Below are 21,435 nucleotides of genomic sequence, written 5' to 3'. Positions count from 1 at the left end.
GGAGCTCACCTCCATGCTGGCTCCGTGGCTTCCTTCATAGACCCTCAAGAGACCAGAGGGCTGCTGTACAGTGCTTGGCTGTCATCAGGAGTAACAGAGGTTCCGGTGGTGTCTGGAACTTGCAGAGGCCCTGGGTCTTCCATAGGGCAGGGGGTGGAACTCGGAGGTGTGGACAGTGACCCAGGAGCTGGGGAGGCTGCTGTGAGGGGGCCCGGTGCAGGCCCGACACGTGGCTTGGTGGTTTTGCCTCAGAAGCCCACAGCAAAGTTATTTTTGACTCCAGTTTCACGTCTTGCTGCTTTTTAAAAATACCGAGCCATGAAATTCCTGCTCCAACTGTTTTTTTATGGCACCCAGTGTTTCAGGCTGGCCACAGCAATGCTGTGATGTCACGTTCCAGTTCCTGTGACTCATGGAGGCTGCTGGGCTCTGGGACTTGAAATGCATGCAGTGGGGAGCAGGCAGGGAGCAGGCCCGCCAGCCCTGCTGGTTTGGGTCTCTTTGGCGTTTGATTTTCTTAAATGTTCAAGTCATTGCGTTTTGCTGTCCTAACTCAGCAAGGCCAAGGAATTTTGCCTGTTTGCTTTGGGAATAGACAATGGCCTTATTTGCTTCAAGATACCTTAAACCTGTTGTCCCCCACCCCATGGTGGTCCTGGAAGTTCCTGTTTGACGGGCTGCTCAGTTGAGGCATCTGGTGCCACACTGGCGGGGAAGGTGGCAGTACTTGGCCCTGATGTGGGCCAAGCTGCCTCACCACTCTCTGGGGTTGTCTCTATCCCTCTTTCCTGGGAGGGCTTGCTGTTGCTTATGGAAACAGACCCCCAGTTTTATAGTTTCACCCTTTTCCCTGGGGATCAGTCCTCCCACATGCGCCAGACAGAATTTGCTGGGAGAGTGTAGAGCGAAAGTCATCCGGTGCGTCTTCCCATGATCCCAGAAAGGCATGTGCAGCCCTCCTGAGACTGCTCCCACTTGCAGGTAGGGCCATAAGGGTGGTGGTGGGTTGTTTCTGCAAGATGGGCCCTCTCTCTGCATCAGCACCTCTAGCCAGCTCACCTACTTGGTCCAGAGTGGATGTGGCCACCCTCCTTGTTGTGGACCTGCATGGCTGCCCCTTGGGCCAGAGTCATACTCAGGACAGGCTGAACTTCTGTGTAGGGGTTTGGAAACAAGAGGCTTGTTCTCCTTCTGGTAAGAGGCTACTTCCTGGGGGACAAGGGACTCAAGACTGACTGGTGTGTGCCAGGGACACACTTGGTAGCAGAGGGACTGGGGGAAATGTCTGTCTGGGCCCCTGGCCTTTCCCCAGCCCTGTTACTATTTTTGGCATTTTGCCCAAAGGCACCTCTGGCTTTGCAAATATGGAAGGATGGGGAGCCTGCATCTTCCCCAAGTCGCCAGTCAGGGCCAGTACCCTGCCTCCCTCATGGCATGCAGCCTGTGAGCAGCACTCAAAAACGGGCAAGCTCATGTTTGTAGGGTGACTGGATGGCAACTCCCTTGGGAGTCTGGCAGAAAACTCTCGTTTTCCATCTTCTATCCCGTCTGCAGTTGCAGCAGAAAGCACCCCCTTCTCAAAGAGGATGGAGATTGAAGGCCCCTGCCTGCCAGATGGGCTCGGCAGTGGCTGTGATTACCTCTGGGGCCTGGGAATGTTCATGATTAGTTGTATGAGATTTCTTCTGTGAAGCTCTGAGCAGGCCTGGAGATGGGGGAGAGCTGGGAGATGGCGGGCAGGAATGGCTAGGGGAGAGCAGAGGCTGGGAGCAGGGAGAGAGGCCCATGCAGAAACATCTCATTCGGGCTGAATCTAGGCTTGCTCTGAGAGGAGGAAGGGAGGGGACTCCAGGTGATTTGCCCTTGCTCCTCTAGGACTTGAGGGCCCTCCAAGGAAAGGCCAAACACAGGCCGCAAGAAAGGGGCCTGTGAGTGTTATGACAGGAGCCCCAAACTGGCCTGCATGGCTCTGAGATTAAGCAAGCCACAGCCTTGTTCATCACAGCTGACCCCGTGGCCACTTGGTGCTTTCCTGAATGAAGCACCACCACAGCAGGGCCAGGAAGGGTTGCAGTTGGGCTTGCTGCTTCCTCCCTGGCACTCTGTAAAGGACTCTGATCCAGGCCTGTACTATGGGTACAGACCCTCATCATGCCCACAGTGGCCATGGCTGAAGAAGCAGAGGAAGCCATGAACTTAAGCACGGCATTTGGGAAGCAATTATGTGCCCCCTGCCCTTCTGATCTGGGCCCAGCCAGTGGCTCCAGAAAACCCGCCAAGATGATTGGTCAGGTTTTCCCACGTGGATTGGTGGATGCTTGGCAGGACGAGGGAGGCTTGAGACTCCATCCCTGGTGGCTTATGCCCTTCTTCCTCCCAGAGGTGGTCTTGCTGGGTAGTAGCTGCAGCCCAACTTGCCATGCTATACTGAGACTTCCAGGCCTCCAGCAAGCTATCAAGCTGTCTCTCTGGCTTAGAATGATCATGTTTTACTGAGTTTTGGGAAAGTAGTTGACTAACTATATGGATTGTTAGAAAAGTCAGTCTCTGAAGAAATGGGATGCAGAAGGCGGCCAAGGCCAAGGTCCACACCCCATGCTCAGCCCTGTTTGGACTCACCCTGAAGTCAGAGTCCAGCAGAGTCTATGGCCAAGCATGACTGCTGTCCTACACCTTGGGGCCTATCTCTGTGAGACACTTGGCTTCCCTGGTGGCCTGTACATGGCTGGCAGAGATGTGCTTGAACCCGCCCTAGTGTCAGTGGGGCTGTGGCTCAGGTCTTCCCTTCAGGTGTGAGCAGCACCCCGTGGGTCCCAGGAGCACCCAGTTTTATGAATGGTCTGAATGGACCCACTTTTTATAGCTTCTCCTTTTGGGGGAAACAGTGATATGGAAAAGAGAGCTGTGTTCACTTAAAAGAAGTTGCTGTAAAACCATGAGGAAGGTAAATAGCTAAGATTCTTTAATCTGGTGGCTAATCCACTAGGAGAAAATAGTGTTTCATATACTTCCCGAAGAGAGCTAATCTTCACTAGAGGTGGGGGCTGGGGGACATAAAACCGTCAGAGAAATCCTATATCCCTGAGATAATGTGAAACAGAACCACAGATTGTAGGCTCAAGGGACCGAAGGCTCATTCTCTGCTGTTTGCAGCAGACTGTGGGGTTAGGGGGAGTTGCTGAACGCAGAGAGATTGGGAGGAATTTTTTAGAAATTGGTTTTTGTGAATTGGCTGTGTGTGATCCTGGGCCTGTTAGCACACCAGACATCAGCACGAGAGGGGAGCTCCATTCCTTCCCCTCTGAGGTCCAGGCTTTGGAACTTCTAGTCATCATCAGACCAGGACCGAGCTGGGAAGGGGAGGAACTGGGCTGCTTCCTTGACTCCCGCCCCGACTTTCTGCCAAAGCAATGAGGCTTCCTCCCTCCCAAGACTAGCTGTTGGGGGCTGGCCCCTCCTACCTGCTCGCCCCCCTCTCCCTCTCCCACTATCCCTTCAAGTCCACCAGGTCCAAGACCCACGCTGGGGTGAGTGTTCCTCACAAGTTGGGCGGGCCCATCCTCAGATTAGGGCTGCCCTTTGGCCTGGAGGACCTGGGCTGGCAGGTACCAGACGGGTGTTCCCTGCATTCCCACAGCACTCAGGGCTGGGCATTTGTCCATCCAGTACTCAGTGTGCACCTACTGTGTGCCAGGTGCTGTCTAGGAGCAGGAAGACAGTCATGGGCAAGAATAGACAACAACTTCTGTCCTCGTGGCACTGGCACTCAGACTGACTGATGTCCACAGGCTGCTCCGGGGGCATTGTTTGTACCCTCTGACATGAAGGCCTCTGAGCTGCAGACCATTAGGTGCTGGGTGGTGGCTGGGGCCAGGAGGCAGAGCCTTGGGTGGTGCAAAGGGCTGGGCTTAGACCAGCAGGCCTTGTGCACAGAGGGCTAGGCTGGCCACTCTGGCCCCCCAGTCACTGCTGACGTGGTAGCAGGCTGGCCAGGGCACCACCAGCAAGGCAGGGCCCTGAGTGTGCACACACGCAGGGGTACACCAAGTGACAAAGCTGGAGTTGGGAGGAGACAGCGCAGAGCGAGGGTAGGCACTGGGGCCCGGCAGCCCTGCTTTGTTTTGATAGCTCACGAGACCCCACAGCAAAGAGATTCCTTTTTTATTGCATCTGTTTTAGATCTTCAGAATCTGAGTGAAGTCAAAACCATGCTATAGTGGAGATTAATTCCATATTTTCCATCTTTGCAATGAAGCCAAAGGAAAGTTAGACATTTAGTGCAGCACAGTGGAGACCAGGGGTGTTGAGTCAATGGCCAGCCCAGGACATTTGCCCGGCCTGCCGCAAGTGTCCTCAGTGGTGTGACTGGGTGACTGCACCCTCTCCCTGAGACTCAGAGCAGCTGGGGCCACCCTACCTCTGGCCCAGTTATCTGGCTCCTGTGTTGGTGTGGAGGAGACTGGAGAACTCCAGCCCCACCAGGGAGGCCTCCTGGGGGACCCCAGATCAACCACAACCTGGGAAATGATTAAAAGGAGCTTTCCATCACAGGAGAGCTTTAAGAATCAGCCGGACCACCACTGAGGTACATCAGTGGCTCAAATCTGACCACATCTGTGCCCATGGCTGCCCATGGCTCCCCAAACATCCCAGACCTCAGCCAGCGCAATGGCTAGGGGAGTCATGTTCCTCATAGTGCATGCCTGTGCCCAGCCAGACAGAGCAGGTGCTACATGTGTATTAGTTATTAATGTGACTATTGCCATGACTATGAGAGAGGTGTTTTACAGACCAGGAAACCAAAGCCCTGAGTCAGGTAACTTGCCCAAGGCTGCTCGGCCAGTTAGTGGTTAAGTTTACCTTTGAGCCCAGGCCATATAGCTAAGGAGTCTGCGTGCTTACCACGTGGGACAAAGGTTCCCCACTGGGAGTCCCTCAGTGGCATTTTCCAAGGGTCTACACCCATGAGGGGAGGAAGGCAGGTATCCGAGCACTGGGGCCAGGGCAAGGAGGCTCCTGGGGTAGGAGAGTGGGCAGGCCCTGAATAGGCGGGGTTGGGCAGAGAAGGCAGTATCGATGGTCAGCACAGGGCCTGGAGGGCCACAGAAATTCCATGCCTCGGTCTGGCCTTTATCCCTAAGCTCTTGGGTAGGAGAGGGGCACAGAGAAGCAATGAGGAGGCAGAGGGTAAAGGGTGTCCCAGGAGTAGGGCAAGGGGAGTCACCAGGAAGCCTAGGTCCAAGGATGGGGACTGAGGAGCAGGCAGGAGGGGCACCTGAGCCCTGCCTGGGAGGCCCTAGTGCAGAAGGAGCCCAGCTGGGATGGGGGAGGGGGGCCTGCCTGAGTCTGGCAAGGACACTTCTCTTACCATGGTACCCTGATCAGCCCAGTGTGGCTATCAGGGGGGCCTGGGACAGTGTGGCCCTGTGTGCTCACCCTCCTACAGCCTCTCCCAGGCTTCACCCAGCTACTGCCTCTACCTTCTCTCCATCAGTGCGGCTTCCCATCTTGTCCCATTAGCCGCTGATGCCCCATCTCCTGGCCCCCCTGCAAGCCTGCCAGCCCCGGACAGTTGCAGCTCCCCAGCCCAGGCAGAGAGGTTGGTGGGACACATTGCTGGATGTTGGCTCTGCCTCCATCCATCAGTCTGGCCCAACCACCCTGTCCACCTCCACACCACCTGTCTTCTAGCTCAGAGGTGGCTCCCATAGGAACCAGTACCACGCATCCAGGAAGGCCCCAGGTACCAGCACCCAGGGCTCTGCTAAGAGTAGGATGTGGACATGGGGAAGGGCCCTGGCCAGGGTGAGCAGAAGGCCCTGGGAAGACGGGCTACCCCAGAGCTGGGGGGCAGGGGGATAGAGTGGGGAAACCTCAAGTGAGGCCTGCACTTGGGGAAGTATTTTTAAGGATCTGGCCACCCTTGTTCTTTCCTGCCCCCAAGATGTTCTTTGCTGTCAATAGTGGTGGAGTAGCTTTTCCCCAGCCTAGACGGGACTGTGGCTGCACCAGTGCTCGGAAGCCCCCAAGAGCTAGGGTCCCTTGTTTGCTGTCTGTGATGGGTGTTGACAGATGTGTGGGAGTGAATGATGTTGTTGGCTACCCTTGAGGAGGGTCGTGAGCGTCCCACAGCTCCTCAGTTTTGGAGGCACTTCCCCACCATGTTTGCACATGAGTGCATGAGGGAGGCCTTCAGCAAAGGTGGTGACGACCATGGCCCTGGGAGGAGGAGCAGCTGCTGGAAGGGACCTGTCCCTAAGGGTGTGCCCTTGGTTTGTGCTCTGAAGTACCAGTCCATTCCCTTCTGTTTCATGGCCTGTGGGACCACGTGGCTGTGGTCAGTTCTTGGGTCGAGCCTCCTCTCCCAGAGTTTATTCTGGAACCAGTGCTCTACAAACTGGCCGCAGGCACATGGGATCAGCATCCTCTCTGGCTGTGGCTGCTCAGACCCGTGAGCCTGGTGAGGCAGTGCGAGGGAGTGGAGGCTTCTCTGTTCCCTTTCGTTTTGAGCTGAGGGCCCTTGGGCCCATATCTCTTCCCTGCTCAACCTCTTTAGGCCAAGCACACTGGCCTCCTGACAGTTCCAAGAGTGTGTCTCAGGGCCTTAGCACCTGCTGCACCTAGTACTTGGAAAGCACTTGCACCAGCCCATCTGTTGTTTTCTCCCAGAGGCCTTCCTGTCAGAGCTGGTGCTCTCTTTCCCAGGCCAGGCAGCCCTGGCATCATCCCCCTAGCAGGTGAACCGTGTCAGGGGCCTGACTCCACCTGGAGCTCAGTCCCAGGGGGGCAGACACACATTCTGCTCCCGTTCCCCTTGTCCTCTCACCAAACAGTGAAAAGGGAATGAAGAGGCCTTGAAAGGAAACAGAAAGAACTGGGAGAAAAGCACTAAGAAGAAAATGCAGGACAAGCCCACCTCAAGAGGAAACCAGGCCAGGGAGAAAAAGAGGCTGGGGCTGAAAGAGGGGGAGGTCACAGCAGGAGAAAGGAAGAACAAAGGAAAAGCCCGCACAGGCCAGGGAGAGTGCTGGGGTGTAACTAGACCTGGGGGGAGAAGGTGGCGTGAGGAACTGTACGTCACTCCACAGGGGGTCGGGCACAGCCAGAGTTGCATCTGTCCTTGTTTGCTCTGTTTCACCATGTCCAAGCGTGGGGCGGACCCTCTCAGGGAGCACTAGACTATTGCCTCCTCTGTTCCTGTCCAGAGAAGAACTCTTCCTGCACTTCTGCAGAGCCCATGGGAGCGTCACACCGCCTATGCCCCTCACCAGCTGAGGGGTCATGCAGATGCCCCTCTGGCCACTCTTGATGCTCCAGGTGCCCGAGTCCCCATCACACACCTCGGAGGAGCTAAGGCGCTCCCCTCCGCCACCTCGGAGGCTAGCAGAGCTACATAAACCCAGGCTCTGTCCCAGGCCGGAAACCTGAACTGGTCAGTTTGGGTCATCGGTGGGTGTGGAGGATGATGTGGCATCTGGCTCAACTGTTCCGATCTTGGAGCCCAGTGGGTCCCATAGCAGGCTTTCAGCAGACACCTAATAACTCCGTCAGTAGAGAAGGATGCGTCTGAGGTAGTGAGGTGCAGAGTGGGGGTGTCTGTTGAAATGTCCCCAGTGTTCCTCTTCTCCTTGGAGTTGGGGGCGCAGGTGCCAGACATGTCTCTGAGGACTTGTATTTCAGTGCAACTGCTTTGGGCATCACTACAATTTTTAGGGGGCTAAAAATAAAAGCCTGTCACTTTAAAATCAGTTCTTTTTATACCACGCTCAGAAGGCCCTTTAAGGTGTTACATAAAACGTCTTACACGTCTCGAACTGTGAGGGAGAGAAGATACACTCGCCCTCTGAATGTTGCCCCAACGGGACAGATCACAGTGTCTTCTCTTCCCTGAGCAGGAAAATTAGGATTCAAATAGGATGCCATTGTTCAGCCTCTCCCGGGGGGATGGTTTGCCTTGGAGAGCTCAGGCAGATGAATCATGGCTGGAAGCCCTACTGCCTGGCCTGAGCTTCTAGACCCAGTGTCCAGCCCAAGCTGGCCGGTCACCGTGTTCTTGATTTTGGTCCCCAGCATCTCAGCATCCTCCCTGTTGGGTCACCTAGGTTGGGCAGTCCCTCCTTCGTCCCCACTGAGGAGCTTTCCAGGGGGGTTCAACCTATCGCTGACATCACCCTGGGACTTGGCAGGGCCCTTGGCTCACCTGCACTGGACTCTGCTTTCCAGCCTGCAGGGGCCTTGAGGGTCCACTGCTCTCCTCAACCCCTCCTTCCCTCCCTGCCCACTGGCTGCCCCCCGTAGTGAGGATTCTCAGTAGTGCAAGTCTCAAAAATACAGAGCGACTCTGCTGCTGACTCAGGCTTCTCAGACCACCCCATGCCTGCCAGACTCTCTCAGCTCTCTTGGGGGTCCTCACACTCAGGCTGTGCAGTCTGGAGCCCGTCTCTGCCTCTCCTGCAGGGCCGGTCCTTGTCTTGTGTTCTTGGCCTTGCAGCACATCTCCTCCTCTCTCAGACCCCTATCTAACTCATCACCAGGTGCAGGTGCTTCGTTCTTTGTGGCTATCTCTGGTTCTGTCCACTTTCCTTCTTGGCTTCCCCTGACCCCAGTCCAAGCCACTGTCATCCTCTCACGTTCTCTCTTGCCTGCACCTCACCTTCCCACAGTCATGCAGCCACTCCCAGACCGTCCCCAGCAGCAGCCAGAGGGGTCTCACATCCCTTCAGCCTAGCAGCTCCCAGCACCCTTCTACCTCTCTGAGGGTGAAGATGAAGCTGCCAGGCATGGCCTGCAGGGCCCAGCCCCATCTCCTGCCTCCCCTGAGGCCCCCTCTTCTCGCTCCAGCGCATGCGCCTCCTTTGATCCATCCCTCCCTTTCATTACCTTCGCAGCCAGCTCAGGGCCTTCGTGCACACTGTTCCTTGGGTCCTGATACTCTTCCTGCCCCTCTTGCCCTCTCCTCCCCAGTGCATCCCACTGTCTATGTGCCTGTGTAGCATCTGCCTCGTTGAACTGGGGTGTACCCTGTGGGTCCAGCTGAGCCTGTGTGGCCAGGCGCAGGCCAGCATGGGGAGGTGCTTGGTGAGGGTCTGAGTGAGGGAAAAGCAAGGGCAAGGGTCAGCAGATTTAAACAGTAAAGATTCTAGGCTTTGTGGGCCAAACAACCTCTGTCACCACTACTCAGCCTGCCGTTGTACCCAGAAGGCAGCCAGAGACCATATGGAAGCCAGTGGGCATGTCCATAAAACCTTATTTGCGGCTGTAGTTTGCCAACCCTTGGTCTAGAGAAACAACAGAACATGACAACATTCGATGGCAAACAAGTGATATGAAAGTCAAGGTTTTTTGAGAAGGGTCATGGCTTCCCAGAAATTACTGGTAACAGAGTAGGAAAAGGTAGTTCAGAAATGAGCTCCCTGGTGAACCTCGGGCAGATGTGACTTCGAAGATAAAACTTCTGGAGCCCTGCTGGCCATACCCCATGAGGCTTCCTGACACTGGCCCTGAGGACCTTGACCTGGGAGGTGGACAGTACTGGGTGAGGAGTGATAGTGCCCAGGCCATAGGGTGCTCACTCTGGCTTCCTGTCACTCCGATTTGGGAGGGAGGCACCTTGTTTACAAGTGAACCTTGTCTTTGAGGGATGGGGCACCCAGCAGTGACCCAGGTGAGTTCCACAGCGTGTTTTGGGACTGCTCACTTAATGCTGCAGTGGCACAAAGCCCGCTGGAAGAAGGCGTTGACAGTGAAGCCACTGGGGCAGTTTCTTGTTGCACGTCCAGTAGGAGGTTCCTGTCAGTGTGTCCTTTCGGTTCCTATAACATTGAGTTTTCATGACTCAGGTGAATTATTCTTATGACCTTTGTCATAATTTCAAACCCGAATGTTTAGCCAGGTAAGAGACTGCTTTTCAGGGGGAGGTGACATGTGAGGCCCGACAGTGTGAAGGGGTGAGTGACCCTGGGGGCTATCTATGGCCACTGTGGCTGAGTTAAGAACTTCTGCTCATTTAATTCAGAGCAGCTAGGCCCAGGCAGCCTAAACCAGGATAGCAGGTGCCACTGGGTAAGGACAGGGATCCCTGAGTCTCTCCTCAGGCTGCCTGGGTTTGGGCATCAGGGCTGGAAGTGGGGTGGGACACCAGCAGGCCTCTCCTTTGACATTCTTGACAGGGACAGAGCCAAGATGCACACTGCTCTGTGCCTTAGCGTGCACACTGCAGCCAGGCCACCTGGGTTCATCAGCCTAGGCTTGGCACTGATAAGCTGTGTGACTTTCGGCAAGTTACTTAATATCACTGTGCATCAGTTTCTTCATCTGCAAAATGGGGATAATGAAAGCTCCTACCCTGAAAGGTTGTTGAAGTTTTTGGCACAACACGAGTGCTCCGTGAAAGTCAGCTGCCAAGAGAAGCCTGCGGAGCAGAGGGTGTCAAGAATCATCAGGGAGAACCCCCCTGAGCCCAGTCCCAGGACCTCCTACTGGGTTCCCTTATGTCAAAGCCCCACACCCCAACTACACAGAGACTTATGAATCATTCCAGGGCAGCACCGGGTCCGGGCAGAGGGAATGAGCTGCCTGGTTCCTCATTGGCAAATGAGGTTGGCAAACAGAAGGGGCCGCATCGTGCGGGAGTTGGACCCCAGCATGAGGAAGTTCTGGGAGATGGGCCATCTTTCCTGGCCACTTTGCCCAGGCCAGCCACCCCCAGCAGTCAGAGCCCTGGACTCCTCAACCCCTTCTTCGGGTTCTCTTTACCCTGCCCCAAAGCCAGAAGCCATGGACACTTGTATCAGGCAAAGCAGTTTCCCTTGTTGATGCCTGGCACCCGACCCGGCCTGTACCTCTTTGGGGACTTTCTGAAGCTCTGGGACCAGACCTCTGGCTCCTGCTCCTCTGTACAGAGCAGGGTGAGAGGCAGGGTGATCAAGGAGCTGTTGGGAAGGTCAGTGCTCATTTGCCCTTGAAAGTCCTGGCTGCCAGGCTGTGGAGTGTGGACCCAAGGAGGCTGCAGAGCACTCCTCCTCACCCTCCAGGGTAGGTGTGGCCATGTCTCCAGCCTGGCGAGGACAGGTGCTGTGTAGGAGGAAAATTCCTGGGGTGGATAGAGCATGAGGCCAGGAGAGCAGCCTCCTTGGCTGGGCTTCGCTGGGGGTTGGGTCAGTGGGCAGCAGGAGGGAACAGCAGCGGCCTGTGCACACTGAGGTGGCATGTATTTTCTGAACCTTGGTATGGGGATGTCCTTACTTTTTGTTCTGAACCAACAGGTAAAGGTCACACATGTTCTGAACAAGGTCACGTGATGTGGCTCCAAACCAGTCCATGCCAGGGATGCCCCCCATGTACCCCTTCTGCTGTCTCAGATGCTCTGCCCTCCTCCCACAGCCCCAGTGCAGCTGGGGAAGCACAGTGGTACTGTGGTGGCCTGTCCTGGCTGCTGTGGGCCTGTGGTCCAGACAGACTCCCTGCAGGTGGCCTGCCAGCCCTCCTGCCTGTGTGTGCCACCAGCCCTGAATGTGTCTCCACTTTGCCACTTGGATGCCCATTAAGGCATTTCCACCACTGGGGAACCCCTTCCTTCCCCTTGTAGGGGGAAGGCACAGCAACAACATCTGAGAGCAGGAGTTCCATGTTGCACTTTCCATGAGGAGTCACCATTTTCTGTGAAAATGAGGCCCTATGCTTTATTAAGAAAATTTGAATTTTAAGAAAAATATAAAAATATTTAAGAAAGTAGGATTTTTTTTTAACTACGTGGAGCAGAGAATGCCAGACAGCATTCTAATGTACAGAAATCCAGAACGCATCCTGCTCTCCCAGGCCTCCTCCTGCTCAAAGTGGGCGTGGCTGGGATCACGTGCTGAGAAGGGCCTGGTAGACTTCTCCCTGATGGTGGCCACCACCCGGCACCTTGGCAGAGGAACAGGGGAAGCTGAGACCAAACACAGAGACGACAGGGCTCCTCTGAAGCTAGGCTGGAGGGGGAGAAGCGGGGGAGGTGCTGCCTTGAGGGGTGTCGGGGCTCGTAAAAGCCTGTTTGTCTACTGTGCTGTGAAGTGATCCTCAGAGCTCTGAGAGGAAGGCCTCAACCGGGCCAGTACCCTTCATGCAGGGGCTGGTTGTGAAACAGGTGATGCTTCACTGTTGAAAGAATTTAATATAGACAGTCTAGTGGTCACATTGCTACTGAGCTGAAGTATGGGCCCCCTATGGAACTCAGTGGAGGCCCCGGTATTGATGTTGCCCAGCACCTCACCCACATTTTCTGGGCCCACTATCTCCACGTTTGGAAATTGGGTTCCTGTGAAAAGTTTGAAAAAAAATAAAGGCAGAAGAGGAAAAACAGGCTCTTCTGCTGTGGCCTTTAGTGTAGGGCCATCGGAAAAAGTCTGGATGAAGAATGCTTTTGGCTCTGCAAGTTTCACAGCAGCCAGTGGAAACTTCCAGGAATGCTGTCCCAGGCCAGCTGGGGGCCATTTCCGCCACCACTTTTACAAGCTGCACACACCCCCACTGCCCCCGGCTGGCTGGCCAGCACAGGGGGAATGTGAGGGTCTCTTTCAGCTTAGCTCTGCCTCTCAGGGTGCAGTTCGTGTTCCATGGGTAGCAATTTCTCCAGGCTCTGTCCAGTGACGGAGGGATCAGAGCCATCATAGCCCTGATTGGCTCATTTAGAAGGGGCCAGCCACCAGGCAGAGCACCCTTCATGGCAGCTGACATCCGTGCAGGACGCTGCAAGAGTTTATAGCAGGCTTAGAGAGGAAACTCCCTCCTGAAATGTTTCAGTGTTTTATTAAATGTATGAAGGAAAAGTTTCCTTTCCACTGGACCAAGGCCTAGGCCTTCATGGAGCCTCAGGGAAGGGGGCGAAACCTCTTGGGGAAGCGCATGGGTGACATTAATCTGGCCCTCCTGATGCCTGTGGGCTGCATGGTGCAGGAGTTGAGGCAGCCATCCTCACAGTGGGCTCGTCCAGTGGCCAGTGGGGGCCTGGTATACAGTAGGCACTCAGCCAGCCCTAAAGAGGGAAGTGAAATGATGGCAGAGGCGTCCTGGCCAGCATGGTCTAACCTACACAAGTGATGAGTGAGGCAAGCACGCAGGCTCCCAGACAGTGCTGCCCCTCTGCTGATACTCTGTCCAAAGCCAGAGGAGGAGAGCAGCTTTCCCCAGCCTGTCTGGGAGCTATGTCTGCAAGACGGGCCCTGGTCCATGAAGCACACACAGCTCCAGCGGCTGGGGGCTTTTGGCAGTCCAGGCAGCCAGGTCCACAGGTGAGCCATTGTGCTGGGTGTGTAAGAGAGGCCAGGAGAGCAAGGACCCCGCCTCAGGAAGGCAGCATGATGGCAAGCATGGTCAGAGTGGCCAACAGGGTTGAGCTGAACAACTGCTGGGCTGCTGAGTTACCTTGGCCATTAGCTTGGCGTTGTCCTTTGCCCTGGGAGGAGAAAGTGGGCTCAGGGAGATGGAGTTGTCACTGACCTGTGATTGCCCTGGGCTGAACTCCCAGATGACATATCCTAAAGTAGCGTTGGTTGAACTTGAACAGTCAGAGACCCTCCTGGAATCAGGGGACTCACCTCTCTGCCTTTGTCGCCTGCCAGCCTTGGAGGCTCTTCCAGGTGTGAGGGGAAGGACCCAAGTAGAGTGCTGTCATTTGTGGCTGCAGTTTTCTCACCTCTGGATTGGAGGTGGTTGATGGTCTCTAGTTGTTTATGGACAGAGCCTGGCTCAGACAAGAAGCTGGTTTTGGTCCAGAACTCCAGTGTAAATGCCAGGCCACTAGGGCAGGGGATTACTGACCCCTTAGTTCTCTTGGGAAATAACCAAAGGCTGTGGGACCTGCCATCTAGTTTCCCTAACTGTGTCCCTACCCCCTGCCCACAAACATCAGAGATTAGTCATCCAGAGCCTGGAGGAGCAGACATAAAGGCAAGGGCTGTCCCAGTAGCACCAGAGACAAGGGGCCTGACGGAATCCCTAGGTGGAAAGAGCCAACTATTGGCATTTGGGCAGTGGCTGAGGCAGCCAAGTGGCAACTGGCCAAAGGGGTCCCTGGGGCAGCCTGGTGGCCCCTCTGTGTTCTGACCCAACCACTATTTATTTTGCAGACAGTCTCCATCCTGGAGCAGCGGTTGACACTGACAGAAGACAAGCTGAAGCAGTGTCTGGAGAACCAGCAGCTAATCATGCAGAGAACGACACCGTGATCAGGGGAGCAAGAATCAGGAGCTCGGTTGATTTGGGGGGTGGCAGGCCAGGGATTTGTACTGTGGGACTTGGGTAAATAAAGGGGACTGAACTCTGTGGGAATCACATCCATACTGGAGGCCTGGATTTTGCAGTTCTGCCCTCCACCTTGCCATCTGCACCAGGAGGCTCTCCACGTCGTGGTCCTGGCAGCCAGAGGTCCCCCATGGGTCGGGCTCACACACAAATGATGCTTCAGACCCGACTGAGAGGGCCACATTTTGCCTAATGTAAAGGAGCCACTTGAAAATGCCTGCTTCCTCAGGGTCCTGAGACTGTGGCTCCCCTCTGGAGGAGGCGGACCCACAATGCCTTGATTTTGACTCATCATTTGGACATGTGACTGGCTTTTTGCACACCTGGCATGGCATAGAAATTGATTGCACATTGGTTGGATAAGGCAGGGGTTTTCTCTAAATCTGACTAAAGGCCCAAAGTAGGCCCATCTGAGTCAGGTGGTCCAGTAACAAGCCCTCTCAAGTGGGTGGTGGCTTTGCAGTGGCCCTGGTTTCTGTTTCACACGTGTTCACTGGAGCCAGGTGGCCTCCTCCTTGTGTGAGGGCAAAGGAATCTGAAAATTAAACCTGACTTCATTGCACTTGTTTCAGGAGTGGCTTATGCTGGGTGAGACTTAATCAATCTTCCCATCCCCAGGGCCCAAACAGAGAATGAGAATGGTGAGTTGGGAGGGCCTCCGCCAGGATCACCTCTGAGGCCAGGATACCCCTGTTTGCAGCTATTTGGGGTGTTAGGGCAGCCAGAGCCCCTGCATGCCACCCACCTCTGGCTGGCCCCCACTGGCTGCTTCTGTTGGGACTCAGGTACTCATGTTTCCATTGTCTCCTGAGGGCTTCCATAGGCTCCGACCTCTGCACCTGTGCTGAGGAAGCCAGGGCTAGTGTTTTCCCTGTGTCTGTGTGTCGTCCATGCCTTCTGTCTTCGGCTTCTTGGGGCTCAGCCAGCCAGGGAGGTCTTTCCTCAAACACACCTGCCCTGCCCTGGGGAATGGAGGATGGTATTCGATCTTCCCAGGAGCTGTCAGGACCACTTTCCTCTGAGAAAGCAGAGCCTGCATGCCTAAGAGCTTGGACTGACCAGGGGGCAGCTGTGATGAGACTTGATGAACAACAAGAACGGGGACGCTGCCTGTCTGGCCTACACTGGGAGCTGCCTGTTGCCAGCTGTGTGACCTCAGCATTGTGACCTAACTTCTCCAAATCTCAGGTTCTTACTGTGTGAAGTGGTGGTGATGCCCACTCCTCTGGTTACAAGGTATGTGATGCACTGTGCCCAGTGCAGAGAGGTGCTCAAGAGAAGCCCATCACTCCCCATCCCCACCAGTCCCACTGGATTGACCGGGCCTGCTGTCAATGCCATACTCCCCCGTGCTGTCGATGGGAAGATGCTGCTGGCTCAGGGTGCTCTGATGGCTGCTGGGACCCGCTGCTTTTCTCCCATGCGGCCCTGCCGGTGTGTGGAAGAGCCTGGCAAGCAAGTCTCTCAGCTACCTCAGGAGGCTTTGAAGGAGAGTCTGGGCAACTGGAGGTCAGTCTGCTCAGAGGAGGGGCAACTTGTGGGGCCAGTAGTGTTGGTTCCCTCCTGTGCCAGCCCTTCTACCACTGGACCAGTACTAGGCTGCCTGTTGTGGCTTCCAGACCTGGGCTGCACATGTGGAGACTGATGATTTGAGCAGCCAGCCCAGGGAAAGGTTATCTCCAAAGACAGATAATGGTCCCTCACTGGGGGCAGCAGGTCATGCGCAGGGTCTCCAGAGCATTGTGTGGCAGCTCTTGCTCTCAGGCCAGACCAACATTGCCATCACCCCTGTCTTCAGTTTACACCAGGATGAAGTTTGGAATCTCTGAAATCTACCTTTTTCTGCTGGAGGACGTGTGGAGTTGAGGGAGGTGGTCTTAGGGGTAGTGGTGTGGTATTTATTCCCAACTGCTGATGCCAGTGGAAGCTCCACTGGTTATTAGATGTAAGCGATCAGGAGGGAGGACTCGCCCCCACAAACTTCTTGTATGATTTTCGCATGCCCTGGGACAGCCTAACATGGGCCGTCCAGATGGAGACAGGCCAGAGCCAGGGCCAGCTTGGATAGGCCCATGCTCAAGCTCCACGGACTGCCGGAGGGCTCTGCTACAGTGGTCCAGGTCCCCACCCCTCCCTTGATGGAGCCACCAGCCAGACCTGGAATTTGGGGTCAGGATGTTCTTCTTGGAATGCTGCTCTTTAAAACAGCACAGGCCGGGCGCGGTGGCTGTATCCCAGCCTTTGGCCTGTAATCTCAGTACTTCAGGAGGCCAAGGTGGCCAGATCACTTGAGGCCAGGAGTTCACCACCAGCCCGGCCAATGTGGTGAAACCCCAAGTCTACTAAAAATACAAAAATTAGCCAGGCTTAGTGGCTCATGCCTGTAACCCCAGCTATTTGGGAGGCTGAGGCAGGAGAATCACTTGAACCTGGGAATCGGAGATTGCAGTGAGCCAAGATCATGCCACTGGACTCCAGCCTGGGGGACAGAGTGAGTCTCCATCTCAAAAGAATTTTAAAAAGCTGGGCGTGGTGGCTCACGCCTGTAACCCCAGCACTTTGGGAGACCAAGACAGGCGATCACGAGGTCAGGAGTTTGAGACCAGCCTGGCCAGTATGGTGAAACCCTGTCTCTACTAAAAGTACAAAAAAAAATTAGCTGGGTGTGGTGGTGCGCACCTGTAGTCCCAGCTACTTGGGAGGCTGAGACAGAAGCATCGCCTGAACCTGGGAGGCAGATATTGCAGTGAGCTGAGATCATACCACTGCACACCAGCCTGGGTGACAGAGTGAGAATCTGCCTCAAAAAAAAAAAAGCACAGAGCAACTGCCTCCACAAAGCCAGGGGGTCAGTTTGTATCACCATGCTGAGGGCAGAGCTGGGGTTGGGATAGGCACTAAAGCTCTCACTTGGGGGCTAAGTTCTTCCTGAGTTCTTTTTGCTCATTGGGGGCTTGACTCCGGAGCTCACTGCTCTGAGAATCTAGGGGAAGGGAAACAGGGGTCCTAGGTAGCTGTGACTGCTGTAGACACTGTCCCTCTAGCCTCAGTTCTGTATCCCCACCCCCTCCCCATGGAGATGCTGCAGAACCCCTGAGCTGCACACCACACTGCCTGGGAGTGTAGGGCCCTCACAGACGGCGAGGAGTGTGGGTCCTGGGTGGGCTTGAGGTGGCTTGGCGAGGTGTGGGGGCCACATGATGGAGCCTTTCTTGTGGAATCTCCCCAAGCGACACTGCCAGCCCTACCCGATGGCTCCCCTGTAGCTGGGGCTGCTACTGATCCCCCACTCTTGCTGCCAAGTACAAAAGCAGCCCTTCTGGAAATGCAAATGCCTCGGCTCAGCCGTCATCTCTCCTAATTTTGGATTTGGTAACTGAGCTCTCAGAAAACCAAATTGCAGGAATCTCTTTTTTGTTAGGAAGATGAAGTTAGGTTAGCATTTCTTTTTGTCAGTTAAGTGCATATCAGCAGCAATTCCCCATCGATCGCCTCCCCAACCCCTTCATGCCCTAATTTTCCCTATGTGAAATAAAAGAATAGATGTCTGATTTAAACTGCAGTCTGCTGCCTACCATTGCCCAGTTTCTATGGGTTCCAGGGATGAACGTGTACTTCCTGCTGGAGAAGCTGAGGGGTGGCTGGGATGACCAAGGCTGGCAACTCCCAGGTGGAAGCCACTGAGTCCAGCCCCGGCCTGTGACAAGCCTTCCCACCTCTCACCCGAGTCACCACGCCCTGGGAGCACCTAACAATCTGTATCAAGGGGTCACCACCCACTTCGGAGACTCAGGTAGCACACACCAGCCTGCTATGGGAACTCGGCCATCTTGCCACCCAGCACAGTCCTTGGCCCTCTGTCCTGCGATTTGATTGCCACAGTATCATCATTTCTCAGTGGTGGTGGTGGAGACAGGGCTCTGTGGGGCAAGGGCAGAGTCGTGAGGTCAGGAGGCCCCCGACCCATGGCCCAGGTCCAAACCCTGGCTCTCGCCAACTAGTTCTGTGACCGTTTTTGGGCCTCTCTACAATAGTACTTGTCTCATTGGGCACTCACTACAGTGGCTGGTGCAAGCGAGTGTGGACAGTGTGTGACCATTGATGTTATCCTGCCACCAGCCTAGCGGGTCAGGCCTCAGGCCCCTTCCCTGGAACTTGGCCCCATGTGCCAGTGGGGATGGGGGGGCTCGTGGTCCCAGGGTCCCTCTGTCTGTAATGTTAGGTGGCTGGAGTTCTCATCTCTTGATCCCATGGCCCCTGCCATGAGTGTCCCGGTGGTAAGAAGGGATTGGGCCCCTCTCCACCTGAGGTGGCATGCACTCTAAGGCTACCTCTTCTGCTGTTACTAAGACCACTTCTGGGGAGCGCACAGGCTTGGGGGTGGGTGTTTGTGACTGCCCCAAATCCCGGAAGCCCACCTCGCTGAGCAAGTGAGGGCATGGTGAGTCACACTGTCCTGTTGCCCCAGTGCCCTGTCATTAACCTCATTTCCGAAATGATTTGCTGGAGATGGGCCCCTGATGGCTCCAAATTTAATTGTTATGTGGCTGTTTAAGGGGGAGCAGAATCCCCCTAGAGAACCCTCAGGAGTTCTCTCCTTACCACCCCTGCTCCGCCCACCCAGGCTGCTGATGAAACCACACGCGCTAAGGCAGCGGTGGCAGGCCAGGTGGTCCTGGTGCCCTGGGCCATGGCTCCACTTCCGGTAAGCATTGCTGCCCTGGAACAGGGCCTCTTCCTGTTGCCTGATAGGCTCAGCCTGCCCCAGCCAGGCCGCCCTGGCACCCTGGGCTCCCTTACTTGGACACTGTGGGGAGTACCTCCCTAGAAGATCCAACCTGCCTCCATGGCCCCCACGGCCATGCTCAAGACAAGGCTGGAGCCAGCCCAGAGAGCCTGCGGGAGTCATTAGGAAGCGTGTCCTGTGCCAGCCCCTCCTTCTGCCAGGAGCTACTCCTGTGGAAACACTCTCCCAAGAACCTATTTATAGAGCAAGGCCAGCAGTGTTTTCACTTTAGGTGAGGCCACCTAGAGCCTCGTCTGCCTGGAGTGTTGCTTGCAGCAGAAACTCCTGCCCCTGCTGGCTCTCTCCTGCCACCCATGACAAATCAGAATGCTGCTAGGAGGAACCTTGGCAGGAGAGGAAGTGATGTCTTCCTACAGCTTCCTTTTCTCAGCCCTAAGCTTCTCTTAGGCACCAGCGTGTGTTCCCGAAAGTGGGACTTTGGCATCTTTTGTGGGTACCCAGTGGGCAGAGGCCTGGCCTGCAGAAGCCAAGGTCCATGCTGAGCAGTGTCACTCAGCCGCATGTACTGACGCCTGCCCTTGTCCGTCTCCATGCTTCCCAGCTTGGCATCTGGACTCAACTTGGGAGTCAGTACTGACTTTAGAGCTGTGGGTGGCCCTGAGGAGCTGGGCCCACATTTATCCAGCCTGTGTTGTCCTCCTGGTCTCCAGCCTGGCCGAGGGCACATGTGCCCTGCAGATGCCTTACCCACCTGGCATCTTCTTCCAGACCTCTGCCCTCCCTGGCTAGGCTCAGCTGGGGTCCTTGCCTTGACCTGGAGATCTCTCTAGAACCATCCAGCTCCCTTAGAAGTTCCCATGGTGCCTACTCCACCTCTGCACTGAGCCCCTCAAACTCTGACCCCAGCCACAGCCACCCCAAAGCATGTCCTCGTGCCCACAGTTGGAATAGGAGTGCTGGTCATGCTCTCCAGGGCCGTCACATCCCCTCTCCATCTCAGCTTAGGTCCCAGAACCTCCCTCCTAAGACAACTTGCTCTGGATTTGTTCCTCAGAAGCCTGTGAAACTTGGAGCAAGAGAAGCAATGTAATGAGTCCTCCCTGGCCCTCTGGGCAGCCTCACTCACGCGCCTGCTAACTGGAAACAGAAGGTGCTTTCTGATGCAGAGGCTGTGATGGTCCGTATCTAGGCTGCTGCCCTGAGCCTTCTTGGCTGGAACTGTGAAGCTGACGTGTGCTCCAGGGCTGCCCCTGGTTCTTGGGGTGGTGTCCAGCTCCCCAAGTAATTATGGTATGCCCAGGAGCAGGGCCACTGTGAGACCCCACAAAAATGACCGTGGCCCTTTAAGAGGTATCCCAAAATCTCCCGTTGGGGATAAATGCTTCTGGTTTAGGGGAGTCTCAGTTCCATGGTCCCCTCTGGTGGGGGATAGAAGCCTCAGGCTGGGGCAGGTCCGGTGAGCATTCCTCTAGCCGCCCCACCTTCAGGCCTCCCCACCTCTCAGGCTATTTGGAGTGAGACCCTTAAGGAGCCATGACCTGCTGAGATGTCGCCTGCTCACTTCCCACCTGTCTCCCGCTTCTGCCCCCAGCCCACCTCATCTGTTCTCAACACAGTAGACAGAGTCTGCTGAGATGCAAGAGTAAAAAGTAAGACACTTACAAGAGAGCTCGTGCCATCCCTGCTCAACCTCCCGGGCAGTTCCCAGCCTCCTCCAAGCACAGGCCACAGGAGTGATCCCCACAGCTGAGGCCTCGTCGGTTTTGCCCACCCCTACCCCCTATTTCTTGCCCTCCTGCCCTCATTCTCCTCCAGCCACACCTGCCTCCTCACTCTTCCTTGGACACGTCAGGCACTTTCCAGCCCCAGGGCCTTTGTACCCACTGTTTCTGCTGCTGGGAATACTCTGACTTCACCTCTCTGTGCTTTGGCCTCCTCATCCATAACATGGGGTGAGAGCAAAAGGCACTTCCTAAGACTGTGGGGAAGACTTGCTGAGACAACTGCAGCCTGGCATTGTCCCTGCCGGGCTGCAATTGGCGGCGGAGGGAGATAGGTGGGAATGGGGGCTGACTACCAGCGGGCTACAAGGCCCACTCCAGGCTCACCCTCAGCTTCTCGGCTGGCCCAACCTGGGGCTCAACCAGTGCTCGTGGGAGTAGGAGCTGTTGTGCCCCATAAGGCTTAGTAACTGCCATGGGTCTCGCTCACTGGACACCCCCACCCCACATGCCCACATGACTCCTGCACAGCCTTTGCCTATTGAGGCTTCAAACCACCAGGCCAAACCAGGTGCCTTGCCCAGCCCCACAGGACAGAGTGCGAGAGTGGGGCAGCCTCCCTGCCAGTTGCTGGCTGAGAGGGGCAGAGGGATGGAGGGGTCAGTGGCCTCATGGTACTAGGGC

At 55.7% G+C, this 21,435-nt stretch overlaps 1 protein-coding gene across 4 annotated transcripts in view; it reads left to right on the top strand.

The window, feature by feature from the left end:
- POC1A (POC1 centriolar protein A) overlaps positions 1–14,845 on the top strand; it is a 79,115-nt gene extending 64,270 nt beyond the window's left edge. For all 4 annotated transcript variants that reach the window (XM_032290071.1, XM_032290073.1, XM_032290070.1 and 1 more), the window contains one exon: positions 14,109–14,845. In XM_032290071.1, the coding sequence (XP_032145962.1) occupies positions 14,109–14,207 (99 nt within the window). In that variant the 3' untranslated portion in view covers positions 14,208–14,845. The remainder of the gene's footprint in view (positions 1–14,108) is intronic.
- Positions 14,846–21,435: the final 6,590 nt, after the last annotated feature.

This window comes from Sapajus apella, unplaced genomic scaffold (genome assembly GCF_009761245.1).
Source record: "Sapajus apella isolate SASKATOON/1434 unplaced genomic scaffold, GSC_monkey_1.0 scaffold23, whole genome shotgun sequence".
Classification (NCBI taxonomy): Eukaryota; Metazoa; Chordata; class Mammalia; order Primates; family Cebidae; genus Sapajus; species Sapajus apella.
This window is presented reverse-complemented; position numbering and strand designations above follow the sequence as displayed.